The sequence below is a fragment of the Dromiciops gliroides genome, chromosome 5 (assembly GCF_019393635.1).
Source record: "Dromiciops gliroides isolate mDroGli1 chromosome 5, mDroGli1.pri, whole genome shotgun sequence".
Lineage (NCBI taxonomy): Eukaryota > Metazoa > Chordata > Mammalia > Microbiotheria > Microbiotheriidae > Dromiciops > Dromiciops gliroides.
Window position 1 is genome coordinate 271,933,849 of NC_057865.1, and position 24,300 is coordinate 271,958,148.

The 24,300-nt window shown below is 43.5% G+C and overlaps 2 protein-coding genes across 8 annotated transcripts in view; one reads left to right on the forward strand and one right to left on the reverse strand.

Annotated features, from left to right (window-relative positions):
* Positions 1-8,545: 8,545 nt before the first annotated feature.
* Positions 8,546-22,854, reverse strand: LOC122729036 (FYVE, RhoGEF and PH domain-containing protein 6-like). The gene is made up of 2 exons (XM_043967703.1): positions 22,500-22,854; positions 8,546-11,013 (listed from the first exon to the last, which is right to left on the reverse strand). Exons 1-2 carry the CDS (start codon positions 22,525-22,527, stop codon positions 8,546-8,548), a joined length of 2,496 nt encoding a protein of 831 aa, XP_043823638.1. The 5' UTR covers positions 22,528-22,854.
* Positions 22,855-23,138: 284 nt separating this feature from the next.
* Positions 23,139-24,300, forward strand: part of VEZT (vezatin, adherens junctions transmembrane protein) — an 83,912-nt gene continuing 82,750 nt past the window's right edge. For all 7 annotated transcript variants that reach the window (XR_006353351.1, XM_043968741.1, XM_043968742.1 and 4 more), the window contains exon 1: positions 23,139-23,274. Coding sequence is in view for 6 of the 7 variants with exons in the window: in XM_043968741.1 (XP_043824676.1) it covers positions 23,239-23,274 (36 nt within the window). In the remaining variant the exon portion in view is untranslated. The remainder of the gene's footprint in view (positions 23,275-24,300) is intronic.

Sequence of the window (24,300 nt, forward strand, 5' to 3'; positions counted from 1 at the left end):
TATTTATATCTATAGAGATACAAATATAGAAAGAGAATATAAATGTATATCTATAAAGATATATTTATATCTCTCCATATCTCTCCATATCTATAGATATGTTACATAGAGAGATGATATGTACCTGTATAAGATGTAAGATTTATAAAAAAATAATCTTTTTTAAAATAAAAATATTTATAGATATAATATATATATAGACAGAGAAATATAACTATATAGAAATATAAGCTATGAGATATTAAATTCTATGTACAATTATAGAGATATAACCATATGGAAAAAAGCTATATGAGATAAAATTCTATCTACAGCTAGATAAGATATATAAATATATATTTATGAATAAATATATACATCTAAATATAGTTAGAGGTTTCCTATAAGGCCCATCTAAAATTCCACCTTTTACAGGAAGCCTTCCCTCTTAACTCTGTTGCTTTCCCTCTGTTAATTACTTCCTGTTTTTGGTCTATATCTGCAGGTAGTCTCCCCCATTAGGTTATAAGCTCCTTCAGGGCAAAGACTGTCTTTTGCCTCTTTTTGAAACCCCAGCACTTAACATAGTGCCTGGAACATAGTAGGGTGCTTAGTAAATGTTTACTGATTGATATACATACACACACACATATACATGGCCTGGTATCTAAGTGAACATTTATAATTCTGGTTTCAATGTGGAAAGGTTCTATTTGGAGTCAGGAAACATGTTTTTTAAAAATATTGGCTCTAGAGGGCGGCTAGGTGATGCAGTGGATAAAGTACCGGCCCTGGATTCAGGAATTCCTGAGTTCAAATCTGGCCTCAGACACTTGACACTTACTAGCTGTGTGACCCTGGGCAAGTCACTTAACCCTCATTGCCCCTAGCCCCTCCCCCCAAAAAAAAGGGTGGGGGAAGGAGGGAACAAACCTGAGCCCATCACCAGTCATCTTGACTTGTATCTTGCCACTGGACTCGCCTCCAGATGACTCTGGAGGAAAGAATGAGGATGACGACTGTGCCCAACTCTGCCTCACTTAAATGCCATTCACACCAAGGCAAGGCATTACCTCATGACTGGTCTTTGAGAAGAGGACAACAGCAGGAGGTGATTGGACTAGAACTCTGGTGGTCCCTTCTGGCTCTTACACTATCTACAAGCCTTCCATCTTGAATGATGCAGCGAGCAAGCGGCAATTCTCATTTCCGCATGAGGAAACCGTGGGAAGAAGAGAAAGTGTGTCCCCAGGCTTGGGTGAAGAAGACATCTCAATGACAGACAGGCTGCTGAAAGCCCCAAGCAAGAGGACAGGATGCACCAATTACTATTAGTGCATTCATTAAATAAATACAGCGGTGCTGGGTCCTAAGCAGAACTCAGCGGCACTCCAGGACTTGTCATCAGTCCAAACCACAGGCCTTTTTAATTTCCCAAGAAGACATTAGATAATCAGGCGACCACCCCCTAAGTAGATTAATAGGACCAGTTTCCACTTAGGCTCTCAAGAAATTGAGCCACAGTGATAAGGACTGTGGAGTCTTTTTTTTTTTTCAGGAAGAATATTTTCATTTAAGTTGCTGATGTCCCTGGCTGAACTCCAGGGAGAAAGCAGGGAGGGAAGAAGACCTGGGTACAAATCTTGCCTCAGCTCCTTCTAGACCAACCCATGGGTGACCCCATTTCCCTTGATGATGGTCCCAAGTAGGAATGACCCACCAAACCTGACGGTCTTTCTCTACCATTCTTTCAGACTATCCCCCCCCCTTTTAGCGGTTTCTCATCCAGATGGATGATCATGGAATTTAAACCTTAATTAAGGGCAGTGGACCCCCCCCCCTCATTTTGGAATCACAACAACAGCAGCTAACATTTATATTGTGCTTACTATGTATTGGCACAAAGTGCTTTACAAACATGATTTCATTTGTTGTTTATGACAATGATGGGAGGTAGGTGCTATTATTCTCCTTCTATAGATGGGGACACTGAGGCAAAGAGCGGTTAAGTGATCTGCCAAGGGTCACAGAGCTAGTGTCTGGGGCTGGATTTGAACTCACTGTCTTGAAGATTCTATATCCACAGCCTGCCAAGACTCAGAAGAACCTGGGGCACTGTCCACCAAACACAGTAGCCATGGAAGTGTTCCTCCTAAAGGATCTTTCGAGTCCCACTCCACCATTCTATAGTTCATCTTAAGTGACGTGCCCTAAATCACAGATGGAAATCTTAGAGTCAGGATTAGAACTCAGTTCCTATGATTCCAAATCCAAAGCCAGCTCTAAATCATGCCTCATTCTGGCCAGAAGTGGGAGTCAGACCGCCTACCACCATTTCCCAACCAGCTCCTATCTAGTCCATGGCTCAGCATGCCCTACTCTCCCTTTTTCTTTTTTTGCAGGGCAATGAGAGTTAAGTGACTTGCCCAGGGTCACACAGCTACTAAGTGTCAAGTGTTTGAGACCAAATTTGAACTCGGATCCTCCTGAATCCAGGGCCAGTGCTTTATCCACTGAGCCACCTAGCTGCCCCCAGATACTCTCCCTTTTCCAACTCTAGCTTCCCTATACATACATACACACACACACACACACACACACACACACACAGTCTTCACCTACTGAGAAGACAAGCAGAGACTGTCTTGCTTACTAGACAACTAGGTGGCACAGTGGCTAAAGCTTTGTACCTAGAAGATCTGAGTTCAAATCTGACCTCAGACACTTACTAGCTAGCTATGTGACCTTGGGCAAGTCACTTAACTTGTCTGTGTATCAATTTCCCCATATGTAAAATGGGAATAATACCAGCACCTACCTCATCAGGTTGTTGTAGAGATCACGAGGTTAGTATTTATACAGTGCTTTGCCAACCCTGAAGCTATAAAAAGCCATATTGATATTTATACTGTAAAATACTAGCTATTAGTATTGCTTTTATTTGTATCCTTAAAGCTTAACACAGCACCCACTGCAAAGTAAGAGACTAATAAAAGTGTGGGTTTTTTTCCCCATACATTCATTCTTTACCATGACAACTCAACTACTTTTCAGTAACCTTTTATCCAAAACCTGTGAAGCCATTGTGTGTTGTACCTGTTATGAGACCACAAGGGATTTGCTGGATAGTATGGCGCAGGGTTTTTTCCCCCACACAGAAAGGATGACATGATTAGTGTACTAATCACCCATGTTAAGAGTATCTCCGGCTGGGGTAGTGGCACAAGCCAGTAATCCCCACTTCTGGGGAGGCTGAGGCTGATGGATTTCCTGGAGCTGAGGAGCTCTGTGCTGCAGATCAGGCATCCAAATGGGGTCAGGCACCAATATGGTGACACCCTGAGGAATGGGGGTTGAGGGGAGGGGGGGAGCAGAGGGAGGAAGCACTAGGCTGCCCAAGAAGGGACAAGTGATCAGTAGTGGGAATGGCCTGTGAGTGGCCTGGGTGACCCAGTCTTCAAGATAAACAAAAAGAACCAATTTGGCATAAAAATAACTGTCTCAAGATCAAATAACAATGCAAGAAATACTATTAACAGCTGCTTTTTTGATGAATGATGACATTCAAAAACCCCACCCAGTCTGGAGATGCATTCCTTCCATGTTTTCCAAACACATAGTTTTTTTTCATCATTTCAACTTCAAAATGGAATAATACCTGCAGAGAAGCTGCAATTAGTCATGCAACAGCAAAGCCTTGGGAAATACTGTCCAGATAACCAATGACGGGAATAGCTATCTGAACAGCAAGCATTTCAGTATTGGTTGAACAATTAATACTATTCAGCCCAATGGAGAGGAGGGGCCAGGAAGAGGACTTGAGTAGAAATGATGAGATAGACGTTTGAGTGGACACCAGGCCCAGAGGTGGTGGTGGGGGGGGGGGGGTTCTTTTTTTTTTTAAGTGAGTCAATTGGGGTTAAGTGACTTGCCCAGGGTCACACAACTAGTAAGTGTTAAGTGTCTGAGGCTGGATTTGAACTCAGGTTCTCCTGACTCCAGGGCCCATGCTCTATCCACTGTGCCAACTAGCTGCCCTGGAGCAGGGGGTTCTTAATCTTTTTGGTGTCATGTCTGGTGAAGCCTTCTCAGAATCATGGTTTTAAATATACAAAGCAATACACAAGGATTATAATGGAAAATTAATTGAAGTGAAATATGGTTATTAGAAAAAACAAGTTCACAGGCAACAGATCTAGATCCCCTCTACCAATACGGCAGAGACAGCTGTCATCTCTCTCAGTGGGGGAGAGACATCCACAGGGATCACAAACACTAGACTTATGTCCCCCTATTTGGGTCTGCTAGCTCGAAAAGATGGCTGTTTCCCATATAGGGACTCCACCTTTGGATGAAAAGCTATCCATGGCTGAAGCTTCTTCAGGGAAAACAAACAGAGAGAGGGCAATGAATGAGTCACACTGGAAAAAAAATACATTTAATAAAAGGCTCAAACTACTCTAGATATTTCTTGGTTGACCGTGGCCTACCTTAGGCCTTGTTTCCTTATTTTGTCCTGTTTTCGGATTGCCAGTCGGCCTGCCCGACTCCACCTCATTATTAGCCGGTGTTAACCCCCTTTTCCCCTCTTGCTTTTGTCCCCTCACTGAGGCCAACTGCTCTTGCCCAGACCAAACAAAGAGAATACATCGACCTTCTCTATTTTGATCTTCACACCCCAAGGGATAGCTATTATCATTGTCATTTTAAAGATAAGAAACTGAGACACAAACAGGTTAATGCAGATGGAGTAGCTTCCAATCTTGTGACCTTTCCACTTCACAACCATTAAAGTTATCCATTAGCGGGAACACAAGACTAAAGCCAGCCAGCCCCTCAATTATCAGCAGCTACTGAAATGGGGTTGGGGGGTGGGGGTGGGAGAAACCTAATCATTCCTCAAAGTGCTTTTAGAAAATGAAGTATGAAACTTAATTCTGGCGGGGGGGGGGGGGGGGGGGGAATAAAAATCAAGAATGCAATTTAATCCAGTATTTAGCATGGGCTAAGACATAGTAGGTGCTTTATTTATAAAACTGATTGATTGGGGCAGCTAGGTGGTGCAGTGGATAGAGCACCAGCCCTGGATTCAGGAAGACCTGAGTTCAAATCCAGCCTCCAACACTTAACACTTACTAGCTGTATGACCCTGGGCAAGTCACTTAACCCCAATTGCCTCACCCCCCCCAAAAAAAAAACCTGATTGATTGATTAAACAATAATTTGATCATATCAAATTCAAAAAATTTAATCTGATTTGATTTGATTCAAAGAATCAGATCAACAACAGAATCTTGTCAATACTTCAGCTTTGTTGTTGAGTGTTTCAGGTCTTGGCAAAGATCCTGGAGTGGTTTGCCATTTCTTTCTCCAGCACATTTTAGAGAGGAGGAAACTGAGGAAAACAGAGTGAAGTGACTTGCCCAGGGTCACAGCTAGTAACTGTCTGTAGTAACTGTCTGAATGTTGGATTTAAATTCAGGCCCTCCTGACTTGGGCCCAGTGTTCCATCCATTACAACATCTAGCTGCCCTTCAATACCTCAACAATTAGAAACAAAAGTTGAGTTAACAATCAGCCATTTACAGATAAAATAATTAGGTAAGCATTTTAAGTAAGACAGAGCCTGAAAAAATGCTTAGGGGTATTTGGAATTATGCCCAAAGGACTATAGATAGAACTGCATTCCCTTTGATCCAGCAATACCACAGCTAGGTTTATATCCTTTTAAAGACGTCCCCAAAAAGAGAAAAAGACCTATTTGTATAAAAATATTTATAGTAGCTCTTTTTGTGGTGGCTAGAAACTGGAAATCAAAGGAATGACCATCGATTGGAGAACGGCTAAACAAGCTGTGGTATATCATGGTAACAGAATATTATTGTGCTATAGGTAATGACAAGTAGGATGATTTTAGAAAGGCCTGGAAAGACATGAACCAAGAGAACGTTGTGCAGAGACAGCAATATTATTTGATGAAGAACTGTGAATGACTTGGCTATTCTCAACAATACAAAGATCCAAGACAAACACAAAGGACTAATGATGAAACATAGTATCTACCTCCAAAGAAGAGCTCATATTGATGGGACACAGACTGAAGCATGCTATTTTTCACTTTCTTTCCTTTTTTTCCCCTTTTAGTCAAGTTTTCTTGTACAAAATGACTAATATGGTAATATTTTACATAACTGTACATGTATAACCCATATCTGATTGCTTACCACCTCAGGGAGGAGGGAGGGATAAAAATTAGAACTCAAAACTATAAATTAAAATGTTCATTACTTAAAAAAAATTTAATAAATTGTAAATGCTTAGGGGTTGACTGATTAATAGGTTCAGTAACAAAATAAAGGTAGTACAATTATTTCCTTAATCAATTAATCAACTAGCACTTATTAAGCACCTCCCCATAGTTCACTTTCCAGCCACTGGGTTAAAACAAACTACTAAATGATACACAAAGAGAAAAGCAAAGTAGTCCTTGTCCTCAGAGAGCTTAAATTCTACTGTTAAATTGTACTGTGCAAAGTAAACAAATAAACATAAATTGCAACCGATGTATAAAAAGATGATTTTAAATCATCATGAAAGGGTTAAATTATGCAGATCTGTTCTAAGCAGAGATCAGGAAAGGCATCCTGCAGCAAGGGGTATGGGAACCTTGAAGGAACCCAAAGATTTCAAGACATGGAAGGAGCGGGGAGAAAGGATTCCAGGCATGGCGGACAGAGTTGGTACAAAAGGCAGACAGTGGTTGGAAGCCACATGGGTGAACAGTCCAAAGGCCAGTTCACTAAGCCTTGGAACACACAGAGGGGGAATCAAGTGCATTAGAAGACTGGAAGGGAAAGAAGGTGGAAAGGATTAAGATAACAAACAAAAGGAATTTGTATTTGACTCTAGGGGTAGCAAAAAGAACTGAAGAGAATGCTGGGCTTGGAGTGAGGAAGAACTATGTTCAGTTACTCCATTCAGACAATCAATCAAAAAAACATTTAAGCACTGTGCAAAGTCCTAGGGATACAAAGAGGAAAAAGACAGTCCCTGTCTTCAAGGAGCTTATAATATAATATGGGAGACAAAATGCAAACAAAAGCAAGCTATAGACAGGTTAAGTAAAAAATAACTGACAAAGTACTAGAATTAAGAAGTAAAAGTAAAAGACAGGATTTTAGTTGTGAAGCCAGGTACTCTTTAGGGCCACCACACACACAATGATGAAATGGACCTAGATAATGATGAAATCCCACCATGCCTATGCCCAGCAGCAATGCTCTCTGTATTTCCAAGAACAGAATGGTATTAAAAAAAAAAAAAGAAAAGAAATCAGACAGAGAAAAAACAAACAACATCAGCCAGAAGTTTCTAAGGAAGCACATAGACAGAGAACAAAGGGATGGCATGAGAGGTTAGCAATACCCTATAGTCTTTAAAAGGTCAAAGATATTATGGCAATTGACCCTCTTAACTCTTGTTAAATGAAAACCATCAGATCTGCTGTACCATATACAGGCTTTTAGGATGGGTGGGGGGAGCTCATGAAAAGAAAAAAAAAAGGAGGCAGCCAATAATGGTTATCACCTTTGCTAGGACTTCCACAGGTTTGTTTTCCCTTGCTGATTTTTTTCATTAATATTACAAATATGTCATAGATAATTACTATGTGTAATGGTGTCATGCTAGAGGAAATCCTGGTGGCATTAACCAGCTGTTTGACTATAGGCAGCTAGGCACCTTGAGCTTACAGGTCCCTCCCCACAAGGAGGACCTTCTGCCTCTCTAACACCAACCTACTTCTCAGAAGACAACAACATTGTCAATTAAGACAATGAGAGGCAACCATGGGGAAATGGAGTTGTAGTCAGGAAGACTTTGATTCAAGGTCAGCCTCTGACACAAAACTTTCCCCAAAAGACTCAGTTACAGAGAAGGTACTGATCTGCTTTGATAGGGGGAGTTTCTTCACCCCTGAAATCACAGATCCTGTCTTCTGTGCTTCTTTCCCCCAAACAAAAAAGCCCCAAACCCTAAACTCCCATAAAAGAGCCATGTTATGCTAAAAGGCAAGCTTTGGAGTCAAGAAGACCCAAGTCTATCTCAGTTTCCTGAAATAAACAGCACTTAACTTCACAGGGGTGTGTAGCAAAGGTCTAATAAGATAATATCTGTAAGAGCAGCTAGGTGGCACAGTGGATAGAGCACTGACCCTGGATTCAGGAGGACCTGAGTTCAAATCCAACCTCAGACACTTAACACTTACTAGCTGTGTGACCCTGGGCAAGTCACTTAACCAATTGCCCTGCCCCCCCCCAAAAGATTATATCTGTAAAAGCACTTAGCATAGCCCACAGTAGGTGCTATATAAATGCTTATTCCTTTCCCCCTTCTTACTTACATCTCAATTGCAAAAATCATTTTATCTCCCTGTGTAATAGCCCACCAAACACATTTAATATAAATAGGACAATACATTGTCCCTAACCAAGATCAATTCAGCAGAAAGACGAAACAAAATAACCAGAACAACAATAATAGTTAAATTGAAGGGCAATTTTCATTTTTACCTGGAATGCAGAGGTCGCTGTACTTGCTGGAGTTCGCTACTTGAAGCTATGTATGGATCTTCAATCTCATATACATTTGCATCAGAGTCTTCGACAGCATTAGGACTTTGCCACTCAGAATCCGTAGTTCTATTACTTGTAGCCAAGGCAAATGGCAGATTCTCGTACTCTGGGGTTTCCTCATAGCGACATATGTTTTCGTACTCTGGGGCACAGTTACTTGCTCCAGAATGAAAAGGGGTTGTTGGTGTCCCTTCCCTGGAAAGCATCTGGTCATCCAAAGATTCAGCCTTGGGACCATTGGGGAGGTCTACCTGACTCCGATACATCCTCCTCTTCTTGTTGGATGCCGGGCTATGGGTTTCAGCAGAATACGCCTTGACTGGTTTGCCCCTCTTTTCATCTACCAAGGGTGTGCTCTGTTGACCGTTATCAAACCCTCTGCCTTCCCTACTGGAAGGACGACCTGGGGTTTCTCCAACCAGGTTCCCCTTTGACAAAAACCTCTGAAAGTCACTCTTCATGAAACAGATGGACAATTTTATGTTAAGCAACTTCTTCAGGGAATTTTTCTTTTGAGGGTCTTTACAAGGCTTATTGCATCTGTCCATGTCTACGGCAGACAATGACTTCGCTCTAGGCTTGGTGAGGGAAGGGAAGGATTCACTGTTGGAAGACAGGTTGGAGGATTTTAAGGATTCAGGGTTTCCTGGAAAGGGCAAGATAGGATGAGGTAATTTCCACACTGGCTTTTCTGAAGTTTTGATGAGTTTGGGCATGTCAAAGGAAGATGACATACCATGTTCCTTGGCGGCCAAATGCCTAAGACAAGTTTTGTCCAGTATCCCCTCTGAGATCCTCTCTTCAGAAGGGTAAGAACTATTTTCTAAGAGTTCCTCAGAGGCGGCTTTCTTAAGACGTCCAGCAGCGGGCAAGCTGTGCCTCTGAGGTTTTTTGGGGGCGACTTTTATAGGACTTTCATCACTGATAGGAGCCTCTTTGTCAGTTTTAGGGGGACAGCCACGCAGGGGATTGGGGGCAGGCAAACGTTGGCTGTAAGTCAGCTTCAGTTGCTTTGGCAGACTCATCGACTGCTTATTACATTTTGTAAAACTAGCCCTTCTGTCTGCATTTGGTGATACATTTGCGTCAGCTACTATGTTACCTTCAGGACGGAAGCTAAAATCTGTAGGTGGGCAATCTTCGACACTTTCAACCTCGTGAGATGTTTCAGGAGACCGGGCATTCTGGTAAATGGCCACATCTCCATCGCAAGCTGTTAGATTTGTGCATTTTTTGTTCCCAGAGTCTGAAGTCAATTCATTCTTGCTTCCCTGTTCTTCTGTTTCAACAGTTTCCTGGTTACATAAAATGCTGGTCCCTAGAAGAGTGATTTTATTTGATTTTTTCACATGTTGTTCAATAGGAGAGAAATCACCCTGCATATTACCTAGCTCCTCAGTGCTTTCACCTGGACCATCAACATAGGCTTGACGAATCAGACGAGCAGTCCGGGGCATTCTGGGCTTTGGGGTTGGGAGGCTTTTGTTGCAAGCTGCCGAGGGCCTTCCTGAGGGAGTGCCGCTGTCAGCTTCCGATTTCTGACTGCCTCCCTCTAGAAACTGAACACTGTTTGCCATATCATTTTCCACAGCTTTCTGGTCAGATGAGCAAATACCATTGATGCTGACTTCTGGACAATGCTGACTGGTCTCTAACATTTGGATCCCATCCGCAGGAGATTTCACATAGCAGTTATGGGTCTGTGGAACCTCATCAAAACCAGAGGGAGACTGTGATAAAGCTGCAATTTCAATGTTGAACTGTCCATTGGCATCACGGTTCCCATCTATTGCCAGGCTGTTGGTAGGTCTGTGCTTAAAAGTGGAAGCTGTAGGGGAGGACCCAGAGGGTGTAAAAAAAACATCTTTCAACTTCTCTTCCAGAAGGTTGGATTTTAAAACTATTTGGTTACTATTCCCCACTTTTTCGCTACGCACATCGCACTTTTTCTTAACTTTTGGAACTGACAGAGAGTCCCCGATGTTGATGTTCTCCAAGTTTTCAAGTGTTTCGAGATGCTCTAAAACAATGTGCTTAACGCAAGAATTGTCTCCATTTCCATGGTTGTAGATACATTCTGTATTAGATGAGTACACCGGCAGGATATAAGGAGTCCTCTTGTCCTCTCCATTTTGACATTTAAGCTTATCCAAGAGTTCCAATGATTCCTGCTTATGTTCCTCCAGGGGAACGAGATTTTTCCTGGATGGGGACAGCCTGGCATCAGGAACCGGTGAGCTCTTTGGGACTTTCGGCTTGGGGGCAATGACCGGTTTTGAGGTCTTTGTTGAAAGGAGGGTGTTAGAAACCACAACATCAGGTTTAGGTGCAATAGGAGGCGGTGCAGGCTTGCTCCCCACCAAAAACTTGGGCTTGGGAGCCAGGGGTGGCTTTTTAGTTTCTAGAAAGAAAGAAAGTTAAAAATTTTAATGAAAGAATTCACTCACAATTACATAATGTTTTTAAAGTTCGAAAAGCATGTGTCCCCATAAATCTGTGAGGTCTGTGCTTTTATTCCCATTTTACAGAAAAGGAAACAGGCTGAGAGAAAGGAAGTCAGTAGGTTAGTCAATAAATATTTATTAAGTGCCAGGCAATATACTAAGCACTGGGGCTGCAAAGAGAGGCAAAAGATAGTCCCTAACCTCAAGGAGCTTACAATCTAATGGGGAAGATATTACACAAACAACTAGTTACAAACGAGCTATATGTGAGTTAAGAAGAAACAACAGAAGGGAGGTGCTAGAATTAAGCTGGTCTGAGACCAGATTTGCATTCTGCTCTTCCTGAATCTAAGTCCAGTGCTATATCAATTGTACCATTTAGCTACCTCTTCTGAGGCAGATAATGCATCCTCCCTCACAGAATGGCAGGATCACGAATCTAGAGATGTAAGATAACCTTAGAGGTCACCTAATCCAACACCCTTTATTTTACCCATAGAGATAAAGTGACTGGGGTGGCTAAGTAGAGCAATGGATAAACCAGCCCTGGAGTCAGGGCGATCTGAGTTCAAATCTGGCCCCAGATACTTACTAGCTGTGTGATCCTGGGCAAGTCACTTAACCCCAACTGTCTTCCTAGCATGGACTGTCTTACCTCTCTAGCACTATTGCCAGAGCATACATATAGCTATACAATGAGCAAATGCTTCATAAATATTTTATTCATTCATTCATAAAGCAGGACTTATTCCAGGTCAAACCAGAGCACAAAATAATTTAAAAATGCAATCTTCTAGCATTTTGATTTTCCTAAATAGTTACTTTCTCTTATTAACAATCCCGGCAGTCCATGTTCATCCATGACATTCATCAACAAAAAGTGGACAAATTCTCTTAACAGACATTTCCATCACTTTGACCACCTTTTAACTTTCAGTAGTATAAAGAAATAATTTTTTTCCAAGCTGAAAATCCATTTTTTGACTTTTGTTTTCTATTTGCTGCACCATTTGGATAACCATAGTGTATTAACACATTAAACCACAACTTCCAGTTTAGCAAATGTTCATCAACAAGCTTGATTTTAAACCCCTGAGGGCAAGTCCAGTGTGGACCTTACAGAATCACTGAATTGGAATGGTGAATTCTATAAAGTAGTTATTGAACAACTAATTGCCTTACATTTCTATAAGCAGACCTTACAGAAACTTTACAACAGACCAGGAAAACACTTGTCCAAAGGCAGGTTTTTTCCTCAGATACAACTGGGGTATAACCACTTTACCATTCAGACTACCATCCATTCAATTGGATTTAAGCATTTATTTATTTTTTTTTTTAGTGAGGCAATTGGGGTTAAGTGACTTGCCCAGGGTCACACATCTAGTAAGTGTTAAGTGTCTCAGGCTGGATTTGAACTCAGGTACTCCTGAATCCAGGGCCAGTGCTCTATCCACTGCGCCACCTAGCTGCCCGATTTAAGCATTTCTTAAATGGTTATGGAGAGTCATGAAAAAAAATATTAATGGCTTCCTAATCTGTAAACTACTGGCTGGCTGGCCAATCCGAAAAATTATATAACTGGCTTTCTAATGTGTAACTTTCTACAGCTCAAATTAGCTGGCTGGGTATCTGAAAGCTTTTATCTGCCTCAGCCAGTCTGTGAGCTCCTATCTGCCTGGGGGTTTTAAAAGTCCCCCAGGTTTGTTAAGCCCCGTACGGGGACCCAATCTAAGGGCCTGCCCCCTTCCCAACTGCTTCTCCCAAACTAACAAGAAACAAGATTAAAGAGCCTCCTTTCCAATTTAACAACAAAAACAGGGTTTATTGATAAGAACAAACCTAGAGATAAATGTAGCAACAAGGACAAAGAAAAGAAATATAAGACCTGTGAACTTGACCCCAACAGATTCTCTCCTGCCGCTGCCCCCCTCTCATTGCTTGCTCTTGTCTCCTCCATCTCTCGGTTGCACCCGCCTTTCTCCATAGCATCGGCCTGCGTCTCCTTTCTCAGTCCTCCTTCAGTCCTCTACCCCCCAGGCTATAAAACCCTTCTCTCCCCTGAAACTCAGGCTGGGCGCACCCATGCACCCCAAGCTAATTCATTGGCACCCCCAGGCCATGCTTAAAGTCAGCTTGGGGCATGGAGAATTTGTGATGGGCGCCTGGAGCCAGGGGCTGGGTGGAGGAAGCTGGGGCATGCCTGAGGGGGCGTGGGCTGGGCATGGCACCCGAGGCTTGCTGGACAGGGCACAGGGACCCATTGGGGCGCCCGAGGCTAATTTTAGCCTCTTGCGCTCAGACACTGTACTTTCTGCATCTAAGAGTGATCACCCCAACTCCTTGAGGGCAAAGACCACAGGCTTATTTTATCCTCCCTTTTTACTTCCCACAGTGATAATCTTCATGAAGAAGTCCATGATGGGGACAGCAATGGATAAAGCACCAAACCCTGGATTCAGGAGGATTCAGTGAGTTCAAATCGGGCCTCAGATACAACCCTTACTAGCTGTGAAACCCTGAGCAAGTCACTTAACCCTCATTGCCCTGTCCCCCCAAAAAAGTCCATAATGACTACTACCTGTTAAAAATAACATTTACAGCCTGTTCTAGAAACCTTTAGCTGGTGATTTTCTTTTCGGGAAAGGGAAGTTAGTCATTATACTCTGGAAGTGGTGTATAGAATTGTTGAGGTGAGAGCAGAAAAAAAAAAAAATGAATGTTCAAACATGACCTTTGACAATTATTAGCAACTTGGTCCTGGACAAGCACTTCCATGTATCTCCCCTGGACTTGGAGACCAAACAATAGACATATTAGTCAACAAGAGAATTCCTATACCAGGAAACCTCAGATCAAAGTCCTGCTTGGCCACAGACTTTAGGGAAAGAAAAAGGGAACAAGCACTTATTAAGTTATTAATAATTTCCATTAATTAATAATTTTTTTTTTGGTGAGGCAATTAGAGTGACTTGCCCAGGATCACGCAGCTAGTAAGTGTCAAGTGACTGAGACCAGATTTCAACTCATGTCCTCCTGAATCCAGGGCCAATGCTTTATCCACTGTGCCACCTAGCTGCACCAATTAATAATTATTTTTAAGCCTAATATGTGTCTAAGCATTTTACAACTATCTCATCTAATCCTCACAACTCTATGTTGTTCAGTTGTTTTTCAGGCATGTCTGACTCTTCATGACCCCATTTTGGGGTTTTCTTGGCAAAGATATGGAAGTGGTTTGCCGTTTCCTTCTCCAGATTATTTTACAGATGAGAAAACTGAGGCAAACAGGGTTAAGTGACTTGCCCAGGGTCACATTGCTAGTGTCTAAGGCTGTACTGGAACTTAGCTCCTTCCTGACTCTAGGACCCAGCCCTTTAGTCATTCCCCGAAATTACACACACACACACACAAACTATGAGGTGGGTACTATTATGATCCCAATTTTACACTTGAAGAAACTGAGGCAAGCAGAGGTTAGGTGACTTGCCCAGAGTCCCACATCTAGTAAGTGTCCAAGGCCATATTTGAATTCAGTTCTTCCTGACTCCAACTGTACACAGTGATTTAAAGAAACAAGGGGAAGAAATACTGTCCTTTTCTTTCTCAGGTCAACCAAAAATCCAAATGCTTACGAAAAGTAGCCAAATACTAGATGATGCTTCACACAATCTAGCTGCTTTACTAAATGCAAGGGAAACAAATACTTGAAAAAGAATTTCATGAGAATTTCCAAAGTCAACTTTTAAAATACATATATAATAAATATAAAAATATGTAAATATAAGCAGGTAAACAGTAAATAAATACATAAATAACACAAATGTATTGTTTATATATACACATTATGTATACATATTTGTATGTATACATATATGTATATACTTATACCTTTATATATTTACTCATGTGTTATGTGTGTGTGTGACCTATTCTTGATGTATTTCATGTAAAAATTAGGAAAGCTACGGGAGGCAATGGGGCAAAGCTGAAAAAGCATTTGCTTTGTAGTAAAAAACCCTAGAATCGAAAACCTATCTGTGGTGCTTACTTTACATATGACTTTGAGTGGGCCTCAGTTTCCTCAGATCTAAAATAAGGGGACTAGGGGCAGCTAGGTGGCACAGTGGATAGAGCACCAGCCCTGGATTCAGGAGTATCTGAGTTCAAATCCAGCCTTAGACACTTGACACTTACTAGCTGTGTGACCCTGGGCAAGTCACTTAACCCCAATTGCCTCACCAAAACCAAACAAAACAGATAATAAAGGGACTGAACCAGATGGCCTCTAGGAACTCCCCCCCTCCTCCCTGCCCCGCCCCCAACTCTGGCTCTCAAGCTAACAATCTTCAAATTCAGCTTAGGTGATGCTCTAGTGAAAATACTGCATTGTTATACCAAAATTCTAGTCCTCTTTTCCCTCTTCTACTCAACCCTCAAGGATAAAAAAAATCTGAAAGACAAAAGTCATGTTCAATTCAATTCAACAAATGAATATTAGGAGCTAAAACATACACCATGCTAGGCAGCAGGAATACAAAAATAAATGTGACTCTAGCCTAGAGCTTATGGTTTGAGGGAATGGGGGAGAAGGGACACGTTCACATAAAAAGGGGGGAGGGAGAGGAGGAGACAGTGTAAAGGGACAGGACAAATTTGCAGACAAAAAGAAAAGATAAGAAATACACTGATAAGACTTGTATGAACTGATGCAAAGTGAAATGAGCAGAACCCAGAAAGCACTATATACAGTACCAGCAACACTGTGACGACCAACTATGAATGACTTATTTCTCAGCAACACAGTGATCCAAGGCTAGTACAAAGGAAGATGGAAAATGCTAGCCACATCCATATAAAGAACTGATAGAGTCTGAATGCATATCAAAGCATTTTTTCACTTACTTTAGTCTTTTTCATGTTTTTTTTCCTTTTGTTTCTTCTTTCACAACTGTGACTAAGATGTTAATATATTTTACATGATAGCACATGTATAAACTGTACCTAACTAACTATCATTTTAGGAAGGGAGAGGAGGGAAGAAGAAAAACTTGGGTTTTTTTGTTTTGTTTTGGGGTGAAGCAATTGGGGTTAGACTTGCCTAGGGTCACACAGCTAGTAAGTGTTAAGTGTCTGAGGCTGGATCTGAGTTTAGGTCCTCCTGACTCTAGGGCTGGTGCTCTATCCACTGCACTACCTAGCTGCCCCAGAAGAAAAACTTGTAATGCAAAATCTTGTAAAAATGAGTGTTGAAACAATGAGTGTTTCTTGACATATAATTGGGAAAATAAATAAATAAAATAAAATACTATGGGGAAAAAAGAGAAATACAGTGACAGGAGGGGAAGGCACTAGCAGTTATGGAGATTAGGAAAGGTCTCTGTAGAAAGATGCTTTGAAGGAAATGGGGTGTTATTCTAAGAGGAGGTGGCAAGGATATGTCCCATTCATTCATTCAACAAGTATCTATCAAGGACAGATGATGAGCCAGGCATTGTTGCAGGAAGGGGGGTGGGGACAGCCAGCACAAAGGTACTGAGATGAAAACCAGTGCCACGTGAGGAGCAACAAGAAGGCCAGTCTGGCTGGACAGTAGAGTGAGATGAGTTTGGAAAAGTATATCAGTACCAGGCTGTTTAAAGGCATTCAATTTCCTGGGTATTTGACTAAGTACCTCCTCATACACAGCACTGACCTGAGCAAGGAGGAAAGTGTGAATGAAGACTCAGACAGCGAGATGGGATGAATGGGGAGGACACAGATGGTTTCGGTGGAACACAGAGCCTGTGAAATGGAGTCACATGAAAGAAGGCTGGAAAGATAATCTGGAGATGGTATGAATGCCAGGGCCAGGAGAATTTATACTAAGGCTTCTGGCCAAAGGAGGGATCCAATCCAAAAGCTACAAAGGATGATACTCCTTCCTATTCATTCTGCATATATTCAGTAATACATTTATTTATACTAAATATATATAGTTTATGTATATACACATATTTGTATGCATATGCATTTATGTAAACATCATCTCTGCCCTTAAAATGGAAGCTCTTTGGGCATAGGGCACAGATGTTTCCTTTTATATTTGCATTAGAGAGGAGACAGACTAGAGGCAGGCAGAACTATTCACAGGAGGCAGCTAAGTGGCCCAGTGGGTAGAGCACCAGGCACAGAGGCAGGAAGACCCTTCAAAATCCTGCCTCAGACACTTACTAGCTGTGTAACCCTGGGCAAGTCACTTAACCTCTGTTTGCCTCAGTTTCCTCATCTGTCAAATAAGCGGGAGAAGGAAATGGTAAACCACTTCTAGGATCTTTGCCAAGAAAACGCCAAATAAGGTCATGAAGGGTCAGACACGACTCAAAATGACTAAACAGCAACTCCCACCTACTGCTCTGAGCTCTGCCCACGGAGAACCAAGCAGGATTTCTCTAATCCCTCTTTCACATGACAGCTGCCTTTTGTGTTACCGATCCCTAGAAGTCATATAAATATTTTATTATTATTGCTAATGATAATAGTATTTACATAGTATTTTAAAGGTTTATAAAGTACTCTAAAAATATTATCTAACTTGATACTCACAACAACCCTGGGAACCCATTTTACAGATGAGAAAACCAAAGCAGACAGAGGTTAAGTGAGTTGCCCAAGCTCACACAGTTAGTAAATGTCTTGGATCTTCCTGACTCCAGGTCCATTGCACTAGCTACTGTGCTGAACTGCCCCAATGGTTAACAATGAAAAGGTATCTCACGTGTAGTGCTGTATACCTACCGAGTACTTAATAAATATTTGCTGAATGGCAAGCCCTGGTGCAATGTTTAGCCTACTGTGGTCAAGAAATTTGAACTGTGTACTTTTTCTGTAAATTGGCACAAATTTCATCACCTCACTACGTTTCTGTGCCTTCATCTACAACAAAACTTTTTGTACTCTGGTACAAAATCCAGTCAGTAAAGCATTTATCACAGGCTACTCTTTCACTTGGGCAGCTCTGGGATGCAATGGATAGAGCCCAGGAAGAACTCAGACACTTGGGCAAGTCACTTAACCCTATCTGCCTCAATTTCCTTATCTGAAAAATGAGCTGGAAAAGAAGATGTTAAACCACTCCACTATCTCTGTCAAGAAAATCCCAAATGGGGTCATGAAGAGTCAGACACGATTGAAACGAATGAACAACAACAAAAGCACAGTGAACAGAATGCTAGAAATGGAGCCAAGAAAACTTGAGTTCAAGTCTGGCCTCAGGCACAAACAAAAAATTAAACTCAGGTAAGGGTGAACGGAGGGGAAATAAATTGCATTTTAAAAGTGCAGAATATTTTGTAAAGTTAGCAGGTATATCACCTTGAATAGGACTAGAATATTATGCCTTCATAATTTAAAAAATAGGCTTTTTAAACACACCGGAGGCAGCTAGGTGGCGCAGTGGATAAGAACTGACCCTGGATTCGGGAGGACCTGAGTTCAAACCCAGCCTCAAACACTTAACACTTATTAGCTGTGTGGCACCTTGGGCAAGTCACTTAACCCTCATTGCCCCACCAAAACAACAACAACAACAAACAAACCACCAAACATGCTAACTGGGTTAGCAGAATTTGCAGGGCTTTCCTCCCCAGTGCTGAGACCCAGAGAATCACAGGGAGGGAGCCTTTGAAGCTGTTTCCCAACCCTGAGCAATACCATTAAAACCATCAAGAGTATGGTGTGTATGATGTCGAGCCGAAAACACTTGAAATAACTGCTCATCAGCATCTGGACGTTGGCCAAGCCCAGGGACCTCAAATCCTGGATTCAGTTCTATGGCATCTTCTGAAAGAGATGCTGCAAACCTTCTATTTATACAGCTGCTTAACTCCAGGGGAAAAGAAGGTAGGAAGCTAAGAACACCAGAAATATATAAGTAAATAGTGCAAATGGACTAGTCAGCAACTGTACGGAGTTGCTCTGCAGATGGCCAGGGTAGGCTTCTACATGCTGGTAATGTTGGTGACTCAGTGTCCAGCTGTTTCGTGATATTAGTTAGACAGATGGATAACTTGCCAATGCTTTTTGCCTACAACCACAGTTAACAAAGCCCTGAGGTAGAGATGTAGGCAATCCATCAACAAGTATGCAATAAGCCAGGAGACTATGTACCAGGAGGCAGCTAGGTGGCTTAGTGGATCGAGGGCCAAGCCTAGCAGCCAGGAAGACCTGAATTTAAATTTAGCTGCTGACACTTCCTAGCTGTGTGGCCCTGGGCAAGTCACTTAGCTCTGTTTATCTCAGTTTCCTCATCTGTAAAATGAGCTGGAGAAGGAAATGGTAAACCACTCCAGGCCATGATAAACCCAAATGGGGTCACAGAGTCAAACACACTGAAAACTCAATAAGAGGATAGGGACTCTGTCCTTTTTGTCTTCAACTCTTGGATTTAGCTTGATTGCTTAATAAATTTTGGCTCATGGATTAATAGTACTAATCCCCTTTTACAAATGAGGAAACCGAGGCTCAGAAAGGTTAGGTGACTTGCCTACAGTCACACAACTAATAAAGTTCTGAGGCATGGATCTAAGCAATCCATCACTATGTATGTAATAAGCCCCAGCTATGTATCTTGATCAAGTAAGACAGTGTCTGCTCACAAGGAGCTCCCTAACTATTGCTTTGAACCCAGGTACTCCTGGTAAGTAACAATGGATGGATGGATGGAGAAAACAATAAAACAGAATTGCTCCTATATACAGTATCATGATGATCCTTTGCTTTTAATATACTTAATTTTAAAAATGCATTGTTTAACATTATTCCAAATTCAGGTCATAGTACTGAGTTTCTGTATATTTTTCTTACCAAAATAAAACCCCCCTCCCCACAATGCTCATAAACACATCGAAGTGAATCATCCATTTGTCCATATGGGAAATACCTTTTTAAAGGTTTTAATTTTGTTGCTACTCTAAAACACACCCCAAAGCAGCTGATCAACACAATATATCAATTATTCTATAGAAATGGAGCGGGAGGAGTAGCTCTCTTCCATGTTGCTCCCTCCAGCACAATGAAGGAAGCCTCTTGCCCCAACAGATGGGCTGAACAAAAAGGAGTCTCAAAGCTTCTCTGTATCATTCGCTATACAAAACGACTGAGTAATAACTAAGTTAAACACAGGAAACCTTCCTGTTTTCAACACCACAAAAATGCTTGTGGATTTTCTGTTTATGAAGCTGATAAGAGTAAAACACACACACACACACACACACACCAAACACATCATTTCAGTGGGATTCAACCAAACTACCATCAATGAGAATGTCATTAGCTTTGAGATCTTTGAGGTTTAAATTCTTCTGTGTCTGCTCAGTTAGATGTTACCTTGCTTCAATGAAAATGTAAACACTACTAGTTAAGGGATTAATATTTTACAACTTGGTTTGATTGAAAAAGATGACCAAAAAGAGTTGGAAGTCTCTTAATTCCCAATCATTATGGTTTTAAATTCTTTTTACTGGTACAGTAATTTTTTTTAATGACCTAAGGCTTAATGACTTAATCTAGATGATGGAAAAAGTAATGGCTTCAATAAGGCAAGAGTCAGTAAGAGGATATTTACACACATCCTATAACCACTACAGTGTGCTATTTTATGAGTCCTAATTCATAAAGTATCAAAGAGGAAATGTCTGAGACACCTACAGGAATAACCTATACACTGAGCAAGGCTTAAACGCTGTGACTTTTCAAGCATGCTATTAGCTAATTAAAAAAGAAAGTTCCTATCTAAACTCAGATTTCTTCTAGACAATCTGATTACACCTGGTGGTGCTAAACTCAGAAGTATCTCTAACTTCTGAGATAACACACATCAGGAAAATCAATAGAACTGTGTGATGGTTTCAGATTTCAACGATTTTAAACAAAAGCCAGAAGGATCAGAGAAACTTTTCACCTGATACTTTTAGGTTGACTTTAGAAATGATGGCTTTGAAAGCCTTTGCATAGAGTTAAGGGGCTGCGGAAATGTTTGCTGAATTGAAGGTACTCGCAAAATGCTATTTTATCACTAAACTGAAAGTTCATCTCCAGCAAAGCATGAAAACTTTTTTTGAAGGGAAATAATATGATCAAAACTTCGATAAAAGAATTAACTTGCAACTTTTAATTAATTAAATTCATTAATAAAATTAATTAATTTTTAAAATCCCAATTTTCAAACTAAGTTGCAAGTGGACTTTTTTACTCATTTATAGAAATCCTTTTAAAAACAATGCCCAAGATTAATGAAAATGAACAGCAACCTTTTGCCTGGACCATCATTAGCAGCGGCCAAGTACCTGCAAAATGAAGTATTTAAGAACATAAAAGAAGCATCCCAGAAATTACTAGTCATTAAAAAGTTAACATTAAGGGGAGGAAAACCCAACAAAAACAACAACAAAAGGAGCCGACTATAATCCCTTTAATGCAAGGTTCTTCTATAGGAGCCAAAGCGATGGCATTATTTTGACTGGGAGGAATCGGAGCTGAAAGGAAGTCAAGAGATACTTAGTTTAACAAGCTACCGATGTGGACCCGGCCCCTTGACCCAATCTTCTCCGGTTAAACAGGGTGTGGAAAGAAAACAACAGCTCCTGAAACAATGTCGAAACTTCTCTCCTCTGCAGATAAAGAGTTTCTGGTCTATCCCAGAGTTTCCCAAGACTCCGAGAGAGAGAGAGAGAGAGAGAGAGAGAGAGAGAGAGAGAGAGAGAGAGAGAGAGAGAGAGAGAGAGAGAGAGAGAGAGAGAGAGAGACAGAGAGAGACAGAGAGAGAGAGAGAGAGAGAGAGAGACAGAGAGAGACAGAGAGACAGAGAGAGACAGAGAGACAGAGACAGAGAGACAGAGAGACAGAGACAGAGACAGAGACAGAGAGAGACAGAGAGACAGAGACAGAGACAGAGACAGAGACAGAGAGAGAGAGAGAGAGAGAGAGAGAGAGAGACGGACGCCCGGTTCAGCACAGTCCCATCCTATAATAACGTGGTTTCTGGCCAGGGGGACGGTGGCGCACAATGGGGTACAGCAGCCCCCCACTTCCAAGAGGAGCCCTTACGCCGATCCCCCCGAGAGCCGAGTGGCCTGGGGCTAGCCCCTGGGCCCAAGGAGGACCCCACCAGCAGCAGCAGCACCACCCCTCCCCCAAACCTTTGCAGACAGGAGCCGGGAGATGCCCCCGTTTTCCAAACAGCCCGGCCTGGGAAGGAAGACTATTGTACTGTGTCTGGCAGCGTAACCCCGGTCAGGTCAGTACTTGCAGATGTCCTCCCTCGGTGCCTGCACCGTCTGCTCCGGGGAAAGGGAAGGGGCAGGAAACGCCAGGCTTCCCGAGCCCGCAGCCACTGCAGGAGCCAGGACTCGGCTGGAGCGGCGGCGCTCGCTCCAAACTTTGCAATCTGCAGGCACGCACTTACCGGCGCTGGAGTTCATGATTCCTCCCATGCGGGCTCGTTCGTTCGCTCTTCTCTGCTCCCCACTGCTCCTCTTCTTCTTTTTAATCCATTGTCTGCAGTTTGCGGGGTGCGGGAATCAGGATCCGCGGCAGCCGCATCACGTCCGGCAGCTGCGGAGCGCCGGTACAAAGGCAGCGGGCCGGCTCCCGGGGCTCTCTCCCCCAACGATCCCCGCCGAGCCCAGCCGCCTTGACCGGCCGAGGGGCAGAGAGCGCGTGAGCGCCCCCGAGCCGAGCTCCCGGGGAAGGTTCCGAAAGCTCGAGCGCCTCCCCGGACCAGCTCCCGGAGAAGGTTCCCAGAGCGCGAGTGCGTTGCTCCTTCCAGTCCCCCACCCCCGGCGCGTGCGGACTCCAGCTGGCGGAGCTCCGAGGTAGGCGTTCCGAAGAGCGAGCGCGCTCTCCCGGCACGCGCTCCAGAAAAAAAAAAAAAAACAAACCCGAATCCCCGACCCTCTCAGCGCCCCCTAAGGGTGGCAGCGATAACAGCTAAACGTCCTGCGGAGAGGAATCTCAGGATTTCAATCATTCGTTCGCCCCCGCCCCTCAGCTGGCCGGAAGAGAGGGACCGCGGACCGCGGGGCATTCTGGGAACTGTAGTTCGGAGCCGCTCTGGAGCCAGGCTTGGGACCCGCACGTCCCGCCCCCCGGGCTGACGGACTTCATTTCCCATCGTGCCGGGGCGGGTGGCATGGCGGAGAAGGATGACACCGGAGTTTGACGAAGAAGTGGTATTTGAGGTAGGGGGATGATATGGAGGTGGCGGCTCCGCCCGAACGGGAGCCTGTCCCAGGGTCGGCACGGAAGGGGGGTGCGAAGCAGGGGGCCCCAGAGGCCGGGCGGGGCCGAGCGGGGCGGGGCCGGGAGGGGCGGGCTGGGCTGACAGGTGTGAGGGGAGGGCGGCGCGCCTCTATCCTTTCCCCCGCCTCGCCCGAGGGAATCCGGGTCCGGGGACCCCTGCCCAGCGCTTCCCCAGGTCCGGCCCGGCTCTGCGCGCCCCCGGCCCTTCCCCTTCTCTGGGCGCCCTAGACCACCCCAGCCATGCGCGCCCCCGGGAGCCCCGCCCTCCGCGGCCCCTGGGCCCTTCTCCAGCTCTGGGAGCCCTGGACCACCCCCAACCTTGTGCGCGCCCTCGGGCCTTCCCCCAGCTCTGGGCATCCTAGACCACCCCCAGCCGGGCGATTCCCTGGAAGCACCCCCTCCCCCATCCCCAGGCCCTTCCCCAGCTCTGGCTGCCCATGGGATCCTCCCCAATATGCAGGGATGCTGGGGTGGAGGAGATCCCTTGGGACTAAGGATGCTCCGCCGCAGCTGGTCCCCTGTGCCTGGAGGCCACTGTTACTGTAGCTGCCAGTGTATCATAAACCCGTGTTAGACCAGCCCAGCCAGATTAAAATGTAATTGGGAAACATTTAGCATAACAAATAAAAATACAGTAGAACATAAATGTCGATACATGGTTTTCCAAGTCGATATGTTTCTGGGTTTAGTGGTCCCCGGTTCTGTGCTAAGGCACAACCCCACCTCGACAAATCAGCCCCTGCCCTCAGGGCGCATCCGTGGTCGCCTATGGGCTCTTCTCTGCACACCTTTCTGCCCAGATCTATTGCCTAGGGCTAGGCTGAGGTTGGGGGTGGAAGCTATTAAAGCCTCCCTTAAAACCTCTACTCCAGCCGGGCGCTAGTGATGCTAATCGAAAAACAATAGGTCTCTGACCTCTGGGGCCTTAAATTATACTGGAAAGCCCTGGGTCCTGTTGTTGCTGC

What these genes read in the sequence shown, in the direction of transcription:
- LOC122729036 (XM_043967703.1), bottom strand. Translation starts at nt 22,527, where the DNA reads ATGGGAGGAATCATGAACTCCAGCGCCG. An exon ending in AATCATGAACTCCAGCGCCG is followed by an intron (nt 11,014 to 22,499) that starts GTAAGTGCGTGC and finishes CTTTCTTTCTAG; the next exon opens with AAACTAAAAAGCCACCCCTG.